Source organism: Parasteatoda tepidariorum, chromosome X2, assembly GCF_043381705.1.
Source record: "Parasteatoda tepidariorum isolate YZ-2023 chromosome X2, CAS_Ptep_4.0, whole genome shotgun sequence".
Lineage (NCBI taxonomy): Eukaryota > Metazoa > Arthropoda > Arachnida > Araneae > Theridiidae > Parasteatoda > Parasteatoda tepidariorum.
In genome coordinates this window covers 59,870,590-59,882,801 of record NC_092215.1, presented here as the reverse complement: position 1 = coordinate 59,882,801, position 12,212 = coordinate 59,870,590, and the positions used below count along the sequence as shown (strand labels likewise).

The window sequence follows — 12,212 nt, the reverse complement described above, 5'->3', positions numbered from 1 at the left end:
AGAAGCCTTCATATTTTTGTAGCAGGAGAAATTATTGAAAGAGCTGTTGTAACAAAATGTTTAAGCAAGCAATTTTTTTGTTCTTGTCCCTGCTTATTCCTGTCATTAATGTTAGTGTAAAAGCCAGCGAAAAGAATGTGTAAAAAGGGGCATAGACTCAGGGCACCTAAAGGAATATATTTCTAGTGAAACTAAGATTTTCTCATGGAGCTTACAAAAGAGATGACACATTTCTCATCAGTGGGCAGTAGCAGAGGGACTAAAGCTTACAGGCATCCTGCAGTTCATAATAAAGAGTATCCTTCTTATTGTACTATTCATAAATGTCAATCTCCTGTTTGGAGTATGAATATTTATTTTTACACACATTCAGACCTTTTAAAGAAAAAACCCCTTTCATGTTTTCCCTGGCCTTCAAATGGTTTTAAAAGAGCTACAGTGTTTTCACAAAAGAAGCATTTGTAACTAACATTTTCAAAATTTCAGGAAGTCTTTCATTAATTATTAAATTTAATAGCTTAAATAAATTGTTCCTTTTTATGTTTCAGCTCTCTTCTGATTTTCATCGATACTATTTGTCCAAATACAATGACAAATTGAAATTGTTATTTCTATGAATATTGATTGATAAATAGAATATATATGGAAATTGTATAAAATTGTTTAAAGCAGCTCAATGTTTTATCAATAAATAACTCATCTATAAATTTATCATACATAGTAAATTGGTTATTAAGGAAAAAATAAATGTGCAAAAAAAACTGTTTTTAATAAATAGTGAGAAAAACAATACAGGTTACTATAAAATAGGAATAAGAAAACGTAATTTAAGCAAAAAATACTTAGATAATTTCAGATGGTTTGATGGGTGCTGATAAAAATCATCGTTGATAGCTTTAGATTTCATCCTAGTTGCGGTAACTTGCTTTCAGTTTCAAAAAAAATAAATAATAAAAACAAAGATATTTAATATTTCTCCGGCACAGATAACGTGAACTATTTCTATTTTCAGCAAAGGTTTTATCACCTTTTAAAACCGGAGTTATTAAGTTTAAGCTCTTCACTCTTTCCAGAAAATTCAAATAATAAAAGAAATTAACTGCTTAAAAAAATGTGCAAGTTTTGAAATCAAACCATCTAACAATCAATGAACATTCATAATAAATATCGTAAAATTATAAAGTAACATTAAAAAAACCTGTACTACCCTTAATGTCTGAATTTGTTAACTTTTTTCCCTTTGTATTTCAAAAATAGCAACCGATTGAGTAGAGAGAATAATTTTAAGTAAGAAAGAAGTATTCATGCGAATCTTAAAAGAGTTCTTGAATCAGATTAAATAAGTCTCCTACTGGTGGCTGAGTCAGCCAATTTGGTATACTTCTCATACAAGCAATCATCAAAGCTATCCTCCCTAAAATGCCCTCTTCTTGTTTCCATAGCACCAGACTGCTGCAAACTTTGTGGCGGTCAGAGTATCTATCGTAGACAAACAGTATACTGTTGAAGTATCTTCACAGTAATACTTTTATTTTCCTTTTTTGTCAATAGGTAGCAGCATGAACATATTTAAATTTATTCTGATTAATCTATATAATAGTAAAACATTTTTTTTTCTTCAAAAAAAATTTGTTATTTTTGACCCCAGTTTACAGCATGGGATATCTTACATGTATATCTGCAAAGTAAAAAAAAAAGGAAAGTCCTTACGGAACTGGTAAGATAAATACATTACAACCAAAAAACAATATTGTTAAAGACAACCTCGCTAGTCCCCCCATTCCACACTGCACTATGGATAGCAGATAATCACTATAGTGAGATTAAATTAATACAGTTACCATCACACCAACTTTAGTTTACATCACCTTAAGATATTGAATTACAGAATGGTAAAAGTAAAATTTGAGGACGTGAAATTTAAATTGATTCTTGTGCTTAGGGTTCTCTAATTACCTCGGCGCCAAGTTAAGGCGATTACCTTATTTACTGCTGAGCTAAATTTTGGTTATATTCAGGAGATGTTGAAATTAAAATTTCTTTGTGGTGCTTCTTTTGAAATGAGAAGTTTTGGCTTAGAAATAAGTTTTTATTTTTTTACTCTTTAAGGTAAATTTAGTTCTGAATTAATTTTTAAGCTTTTATAAATTAAAAAAAAATTTTTTTTGCTCTTTAATGTAAATTTCTTTTTGTTAAAAACAAATTTCTTTTTGGGACGGGGGTATTAGTACTGTTGAAGTATCTTCACAGTAGTACTTTTATTTTTCTTTTTTTGCCAATAGATGGCAGCATGAACATATTTAAATTTATCCTGATTAATCGATATAATAGTAAAACATTTTTTTTCTCAAATTATGGTATTATTTTAATTTAAATTTAAAATCAATTTCCAATAGATTTTTGTAATTATGTAATATTAACAATCATTTTCTCATAGTGTAAATTTTTATATGTGTAAATTTGGATAAAATCCTTTTGTATGCTTTTACTGGTTGGGGTGGCACCCCACTAGTAAGGAAACTTCCGAGGTTGGAAGTTGGCATCAGTCGGCACTAGTGGTATATGAGAGTGGTTGACAACTTAATAATGCAAGATCACTAAGTAAACTTGTGAGTTAGGTGAATATATATAGATTTCATCACCGCCTAAAAATGAATTACACCCCTAAAGTATTGACTGATGAGGTGATTTAGTTTAGAAGTCTAATGGTCTGAAATGAGAGTTTTGATAAGGGGTAGTTTGAATCCCCACGTGGCTGAGTTATGTTGAGACGTGCTGGCCGATGGGGAGGTGAATGTGAACAAGCCTTTCAGGTGATGTAAACTAAAGTTGGTGTGATGGTAACTGTCTATAGCGCAAACGCTATAGTGTAAATCTCACTATAGTGATTATCTGCTATCCATAGTGCTGTGTGGAATGGGGGGACTAGTGAGGTTGCCTTAACAATTGTGTTTTTTGGTTATGTATTTATCTTACCAGTCCCGTAAGGACTTTCCTTTTTTTATTTACTAAATGTTTTTTCTATACCTTAAAAAGTATTCATTTATGTAGTAATGTGGTTGGGAAAATTTTACTTTGCAGATATACAGGTAAGATATCCCATGCTGTAAACTGGGGTCATAAATAACAAATTTTTATGGAAAGAAAAAGTACACAACGCAATGCATGAGTTTTAGGTAATAATAACACTAACCGGTGCATTTGATCAAATCTCCGTTTTTATCATCTTCCTGCAACTAATATATTTTTTATATACAGGAGTTGGACAAAATAATGGAAACACTTCTATGTTAACCCATTTTTTAATCTTTCTCAAAATATACTTACATAATTATTTTATAAATTTAGAAGTGTTTGGATTATGCAATTTCTCATACTTCTCAATCATCATCTTTTGAATTTTACACTTCTAGTCTAATTCAAAAACAAAAGTTTTGTGTTATTTCTTATAATAGTAGTTGACAATTTTTTTCCCAAATCCTGAGGAATTTATATTATTTGATATTGAAATTTTTATATTTATATTATTTGATATTTTAATTTCTATATTTATATTATTTGATATTTTAATTTTTCTGCCCAACTTACTATTTAGGTTATAAGGGCAAAAATGTTTATTACAGTGTTAAAATAACATACAAAGCTAATTTACAAGATTAATTGCATTTTATATCAATTTGTTGGAATTCACTGTTATTTTAAATTTCTTATTCTACATTTATATTCCTTAAAAAATATGAATGGGATTATTTAATGCATTTTTAATGCAAATGTTACTTAATATTTTTTGCAGATATTAAAGAGGAAGATTTGGCTGCAAATTCTAATTTAGATGTAGTTTCAATGGACCTTTCTCATGGAAAAGAGAATTGCCCATTATTAAACAAAAAGAGACCTTTTAATGGTTCTGCTACTGTTTTTCCAAGATCAGATAACAATCAAGAAACTCAATTACTTGAAAACTGTTGGCCTTATTACTCTCTTAATAGTTTTGATGAAGAAAAGTTTTTGCAAAATTTAGGTAAACTGAGAAATTGGCAATGTACTCCACCTAAACTTCCTCCCCGCATTCGAACTGAATTATTGAATACAAGTTCTTCACCTAATGGTAATTTAGATTCTACCTTAATTGCATCTGATAGCTTTGATTTAAATTTAGAAGCTGATGTAACACTGTTAGCAGATGAGTTTCCATCTGACAGTCTACAAATAGATGAACCTCTTGTTAAATTGAAGGAAACCTCATTCTGCCAACCACCATTAAGAAGACTATCTTATGAACCACCTCCAGTTCCTCCAAAAGCATCTGCTAGAGGGCCTCCACCACGTCCTCCTAGTCGCCAATTAGTTCATGGTAGTTTTGGTCTTACATCAGATGATGAGGCATCTGGCAATGATGATAATTTTATTAAAGGTGATAACTCTTTACAGAAGAAAAATAGTTACCTTGATTTAGACAGTGAATTTAATATTAGTTTTGTATGATGCTTTATGAAATATAATATGCATCACACACAATTTCTTTGGTGTCATATTAAGTTCTCTGTACCTTAGTATTTTTTCATTCTCAAAAAGCAATTCTCTAAAGATTGTATGTTTGATTGTGGTATTTGAATTCCTGGGATCATACAGTAAAATTTTGCTGTTGCTGCATTTAAAGGCAAGACAAATATTTTTGTTTAATTCGCCTTATCTTTTATCAACCAAACCTCTTCTTGCTTTAATTCATATTCATAATATATTATAAAATATTTTCTCTTTTTATTGGTCAATGAATTAAATATAAAAATGATTCAATTAAAGAATATAATTAAGTTATATCATTCTAAGATTTAAGTTTTTGTTTTAATTTCTCAGACTATTTTTTTATGAACTGGACTAAAAGCTATCTTATGATTTGAGAGCTTAAGAAATATTAAAATCAATATAGAAAAATTATTTCTAAAAATTTAGACAAAAAAGAAATTTTTTTTTAATGTTGGTAAAATGTTTGAATGATAGGTGTGGGTATCTGCTAGTGTTTAAAAAACTATCTTAATGGATTTTATTAACAACACAAGAATACTATTCATGGCAGGACCAGTAAAATAAAATGATATGTACTGGAAAATGAAAGATCTGGGAATGATGGATCAAATACTACTGTGTATTAAAAAGCAGACATACTTGTAATTTAAACATGCCAAACCATTCAATTTATGTTTTATGAAAATATATTCAACAATTTTAATAATATATGATTATGATGAATTTAGTAAAAAACTTGATTTAAATTGCATTTAAAACAAACAAGTTTCCATAATAAATAAATAAAAAATTTGAAGTTTCGACTTGAATTTTTGTTACTCTATGCATTTATGAAAGTACAAAATATTAAATTCATGAACATGACTTTTTATTTTATTTAGTATAATTGTTTTTAATAATGTTTCATGATGAAGATGCCTTTGTGGAGTTTTTATTTTGTATATTATGAAATTTAATACGGTCATAATTTTGTATATATTTACTATTGGCGACAACAAAGATTGATATTTTTATAACTCTGTATACATAATGGCTTCCTGTTTTGTATAAAATTAATTTTTGAAAACTGTACATAAAATTTTATATTTTGTACATTAACATACAAAATAATATATATTTTGTATTAAATATTTTTATTTTTCTCTATTGTATTTATTTGTCAAACTATTTATTCATTATTTTCAATAAATATATTTTTTCAGCCACTACTTTTCTTGATTAAATTAGTGACAAATCACACTTCTTATTTAATATTCTATTTTTGATGCAATTAAATGATTTCATCATAGTTATATTATTTTGAATTTTTTTTTTTCACAGAGTTTAATGTGACATAAGTTGTTAAACCTAATTGGTGTTTCTGTTTTTCTGATTCAGGATACTTGCAATATCTCCAAAATTGATCTTATGCTAGAGAGCAAAAACGAAAATTTTTCTTATCAACTGTAATTCGCCTGCTAAAAGTTTATTTAAACATAATTAGTTAAGGTATTAAATTTGACGTATATAGACCAAGGAGGAAGAACGGTTTATGTCCATTTTTCACAAAAATGATCAACTGTATTGCCGTCTGCTGCATTTTGAGGATTAATAAGTTTTGAAAAATCAATATTGTTAAAAAGTGATTTGTGTCGAAAGTTATTTCACTGTGAAGATGGGCGAGATACTGTGGAAGAACCCTCTCTTTCCATTCGCAAAATAGTTTTTTTTTTTTTGAATGAGTGTTCCGTATTTGTAAATTACACTCTTGGTGTTGTAGCATCTTCCTAGGTGCACTGCAATTACGCCAACTTGGCAAGCAGTCTATGTTTTTGTACGCCATTACAGTCCTTTCATCTACAACCGAAAGGGAAAACGCTTACTCTTCATTTACGCTACCTCCGCGCATTTTGGTCCATAGCTACCCGGAGGTGATCCAGATCCTATGGAATACAGCAGCGCTTAACCCCGTTCCGACCCCTGACGGGGGCATCCGGGGAGCAATTTTATTGATCAACTAAAAATACAAAAACAATTCCCAGTTTGAAAAACAAAGGGAAGATGAGTATTTACAGTGAGGAATAGAAAAGGTGACTTGAATTCAAGATATATATAGCAAAACAGATGAAAAGATGACTCCATCAACAGAGTATCGAAAAATGTAAAAAGCAGATGTTTGAACAGATGAAAAGTTAACTCGGTGTACGAAGTCGTAAATTTTAACAGATGGAGAGCTGACCCAGTCCACATATCAAAACAAGTTTAAATGTGAAATTAAGTACAGGTGAAATGTTAATTCCATATACAAAGTGTCCTATATTATCCTATGGAATACAGAATAATTAACGCTTTATGATTGAATTTAATAAATTCATTCTGCTAAAATATGGCAAATATCATAGCGCTAAACCGCAAGCGTGGCAGCATAAAAAGCTAGCTAACGAAATTAAATGTCCTCACAGAAGGACAAGACAAGATGGACATTTCTGAGCTGCAGGCTCAATTGAATATTGTGCTTGGTAACCAACAGAAATTCGAAACGCTAAAAGATGACTACTACAAAATCGCTGAGGAAGATTTCCAGAAAGTTGAAGTGGATGACGACATTCAAAAATTAGAGGTAAGCCTCAAAACCTCTATTAATAAATTAAAAACTATAAACATTGACATTGTGCAAAATCAAAGTGTTGATAATTCTATTATCAGTGATCAGCCTAAAAAGGCGTTAATTAAACTTTCGAAAATCCCACTTCCGTTTTTCAGCGGAAAATTCGAGGAATGGAACTTGTTCAAAACGCAATTCAATAGCCTAGTTAGTGAAAATCTTGAAGTTTCTGACCATGAAAAACTGAATTATTTAATCGGATCTCTTAAAGGAGAAGATAAAAACTGTTGACGATAACTTTTCTTCTCTATTTAAAGCGTTAGAATAACGCTATGAAAATAAGAGAATAATTGTTAACTGTCATATCAAAAACTTTTTAAATATCCATCCCTTAAAGCATGGATCAGGCAAAGATCTCCGTAATATTTAGGATAACATTTTGAAAAACCTCAGATCATTAAAAATCTTAGATTTGGAACGAGATAAATTATCCAACGCTTTATTATTAAATATTGTACTCGATAAATTAGACAGAGACACCCGAAAACAATTTGAATTAACATTGAAAGACAACGATGTGCCTGAATTTGATAATTTCCTCGAATTCTTAGAAAGGAGATGTCAAATTTTAAACAATATTCAAACTAACATTCCATCTGAATTTAATCCCGATAGATCGAAATCTTTTTTTGTCAAAGCAGAAAAATCTCCTAAATTGTGTATCGCTTGTAAAATACAAACACATGCTAATGCTAGCTGTTTTTCCGTGTTGCCAAAGCTAGCAGTGCAAAAAAACTGTTCCATTTTAAACGAGGAAGCGGCATTATTTAAAAATCTTTTGTGCCTCTTTGTCGCTAGATGTTTAGTAATATCGTTTTTTCCACCATGTGAGATCAAAAATTCAGCATTGCATTTATCTATTTTGGTTTTTTTAATAAATGGAAATTCTCCGCTTAGCTCTTCATTAAATTTGCATTCTCTTTTTTTACTCATCTTTTATTCTGTGGGTAAACACTAGAAATAAATAAAAAAATTACTACAAAGGCTAAAAAAAGAGTATTAAATTTTACCTTATTGACAGTTACATTGTGGCGACAGTTACTCTGGTGTTTCGTCAATCAAATAATGAGTTAAACCGAACGTCAAATTGAAAACAACAAACCGCACTGTCTGCACTTATCTGAATTAAGCAGAGACGTAACGACAATGATCGAACACCACCGAGTAAATCTAACTCGGTACATTGCCTAATTAAGTTTACTCTGCATGCATTTTATATGTTTTTTTAATGTATTTTTTATTTCTTTATGTTCACCATAATACTTAATAATAGGTAATATATTTTTACAGTACATTTAAAATAAGAAATGCAGATATTTTCTAAAAAGCGGGACATTTTTAAAAATCGGCGTGACGCGGGACAGTCCACAAAAAAGCGGGACTGTCCCGCCAAAATCGGGACGTGCGGTCACTTTAGGTTTGAATGATACATCATTAAATATAAAGAAAAAAGTATCGGCTTTTTTATCAAATGAAAATAAGGATTCGCATGGGGAAATAGATTTATTAATTGTTCCCAATGTAACAAATTTTACACCTAAAAAATTAAATTTTTCGAGCTTAAACATTCCCAGGCAAATTAAATTAGTTGATCCATCATTTTTTATTCCACAAAAAATAGACATTCTATTAGGCGCTGAATTATTCTCTTCATTATTGAATGACGATAAAATAAAATAAAACTGGCAGACAACTTATTCTTGCAATCAAGTTGTTTCGGCTATCTTGTTTGAGGTGTTATTTCAGACAGTAATTTTTATAACACTCCTAAACATTGTTTTTTAACTAAAAACTTAGACATTCTTAATAAAACTCTCAAACGCTTTAGGGAAATTGAAGAAATCGAAACTTGCAGCAATGAATTAAAGTATTGTAACCCTTGCGAAAATTTAAGGTTAATTTGAGGTATTTTTGAGGTATCAAGGTTGATTTGAGGTATATTTAAGGTTGCTGAGAAAACAGCAATAAAAATTATACCTCGTAAAGGTTGTAATTAAGGTGTACGAGGTTGTTTTATATATACTTCAGCTTATTTTGAGGCGGTTTAAAATCAACTTCAAATCAACCAGGCTGATGAGGTAATTTTCCAGGTATACCAGGTTGATTTTCTGACACTTGTAACAAAAGAGGTATTTTATGAGGTATGAAAAAATCAACCTTATTTCAACTAATGAGAGTGAGGTATTTATTGAGATATATGAAGTCATTTTATTTATTCCTAAGCTTATTTTGAGGTAGTTTTAAATTCACTTCAAATCAACCAGACTGATAAGGTGATTTTTAAGGTATACGAGGTTGTTTTTCTTACACGTGTAACAAAAGAGGTATTTTATGAGGTATAAAAAAATCAGCTTTATTTCAACTAACGAGAGTGAGGTATTTACGAGGTATAAAAAAATATACCTTATTTCAACTATAGAGAGTGAGGTATTTACGAGGTGTAAAAAATATACCTTTTTTCTACTAAAGAGAGTAAAGTATTTATTGAGGTGTATGAAGTCACTTTATTTATACCTAAGCTTGTTTTAAGGTTGTTTAAAGTACACTTCATATTAACTAGCTCACTTCCCAGAGTTCCATGCGAGTCGGCAAATGGCGTGTGTGTTGACAATCGAAAGTCTATTCGAAATTCGGTAAGTGTGCTTNTATATATATATATGTAACATAAAAAGCTTCAATTAATCTTTTTATGTTAGTTTCTTCGTTATAAAACAACTCCTAATTTATTACTACTTAATTCTTCGAATCGAAGCACTTTATGATACTTTTAAAGAAACCACATCCTGTTTCTAAATCTATTTTTAGCCAACTATACATAAATTTAAATAAAGATATTTTTCCTTTTAAGCCTTGTGAGAATCGCGTGATATATTTAATTAACCAATAGTAATTTCTGAGTTTTCCCTCTTTTCCCTAAATAGAGACATTTTAGGATTTTTTGCAAGATTTTCCCTACCAGAAAGACTGTTTGCTGATGGAGTAAACATCACTTTTTCGCTCCCACTCAACTAAGAATGATCAAATAAAAGTTTCTCTGATTTAATTTAAATCCTGTGTCTGTTTTCCTGCTCGGTCCGACTGCATCATTTTACATATATATATAAGAAAACACGAAGAAAGTTAAGATATATATATATATATTTACAAGGCTTATCCACAGTTCCCTGATATTGCTGAGCTGATCTATGCTGTAAATAGCACATGCGCTGCGGCACAGAAGAAGAGACTAGCAAGCTACTGCTCAGCCTTCCCCTAGGAAATAGATCTGAATTTATACCTAAAAGAAAAAGTAATCTCTACTAATAAACTACAGAACTTATGTAATTGTTGATAACAATAGTTTGCTAGATATTTGATAATTGAAAACTAGTAACTGTACTAGCTCACTTCTTCATGTTTGATCATAAAACTGCTATTTTCACTTGATGTTATTTTTTCGCAATTTACCCACTTTAATTATTTACTAAGTAGATTGTTATTACTCATTAGAATATTGAGCGGAATTAAATTAAATCCGATTTCAAGTTTATATGACAATTTGTTTCAAGGTTACGAGCATTTTTATGCAGCTGTTTATGTTTTACTACTTCAAAAATTTGCGAATTTCGGAAATCTTAAATTTTTTAGAAACAAGTCAGTATAGTATGCAATTTTAATCCTGAATTGAATAAAATCAATTGCAAATAAAAACATTTATTGTTGAATGTAATATGCGTTTTTTGGAATTTCATCCTATAGGATGTGTATTTATATTTAAACAAGTGTTTGTAACAACTAACCCTTATGAAAAAATCGAGGTATAAATGAGGTATAAACAAGGTATATTTTAAAGGTATAAAGGAGGTTGTTATTTAAATACGTCGTTGAAGTTGAAAAGGGTGCAAATGAATACCTCAAAACCAACCTCATATATACCTTAAATATACCTCCAGAGGTATATATGTTTCAACCTAAGGTGTTTAATTTTACATCTGTGGAGAAGTAGATATTTACTACTTTAAAGTGTTTCATTTTCAACCTTAGGTTATTACTTATCAGCCTGAAGTATATTTTTTTACACTTGTGGAAGTATTTATTCAACAACCTAAGGTGTGTCATTTTACACTTCAGGTTATTACAAATCAACCTCAGGTGTGTTTTGTTTGACTTCAGGTAATTATTTTTCAACCTCAGGTATATAATTTTATGCTTGTAGAGATATATATTTTTCAGCCTAAGGTGGGCCATTTTACACTTCTGGTTGTTATAAATCAACCTGAAGTGTATTTTCAGCACTTGGAAAGGTTATTTTTTATTAGTTATTTTTTTATTAGTTATTTTTTATTGTGTTCCATGTTCTACCTTGAGTTATTATTTCGTAACTTCAAGTATATATTTTTCTATTTTTGGAAGTATTAATTTATTTTACACTTCAAGCTTATGTAGCTCAACTTAAATCTGTTCTTTTTAGCACTTACGAAGGTGAGGTGTTATACGGACCACCTAGTTTATTAATTTTTAGACTCACTATATAAAAAATATAATATATATAAAGATATTATTTATATTATATGAAGAATAATGTATATCATTATATTTTTTTCACTAGTAGAGATCATTTATCAACCTGAAATTTTTAATATTAGACCTTTGGCAGTAATTGCTTTTGTTAAGCTATAAAAGAAAGTTCCAAATGCATAATTCTTCTATAATTTTGATAGATTGAATTAAATCATCCTAAAATAACACTTATCCAAATTCTACAGTTAGTAAAAATTATTTATGGGAACTCATACTCGTATTTTTAGAAGATAGTTGTCTAAGGTGCTTGAATTTTTAAAGCTATAAAACTACAAATTTAAGTAATTAGTCAGCTGAAATTCAGAGTACTACTTTTATTTAAAACTAAAATGTCATTTTTTTTACAAACCAACAAAATTATTTTAAATACTGTTTCCGTCTACATGTTGAAACTTGTAATTATTGGAACCTAAAAGGAAAAAAAATATAAATTAGTAAGAAAGTCATATTTACAATAATAGTGGCAGGTCTTAAAATATTA

The 12,212-nt window shown here is 29.5% G+C and overlaps 1 protein-coding gene across 3 annotated transcripts in view; it reads left to right on the top strand.

Moving 5' to 3' along the window:
• The window catches only part of LOC107439058 (regulator of G-protein signaling loco), an 81,526-nt gene extending 75,791 nt beyond the window's left edge, over positions 1 to 5,735 (top strand). For all 3 annotated transcript variants that reach the window (XM_016051524.3, XM_016051523.3, XM_043054149.2), the window contains one exon: positions 3,794 to 5,735. In XM_016051524.3, coding sequence (XP_015907010.1) covers positions 3,794 to 4,485 — 692 coding nt within the window. In that variant the 3' untranslated portion in view covers positions 4,486 to 5,735. The remainder of the gene's footprint in view (positions 1 to 3,793) is intronic.
• The last annotated feature ends 6,477 nt before the right edge of the window (positions 5,736 to 12,212 follow it).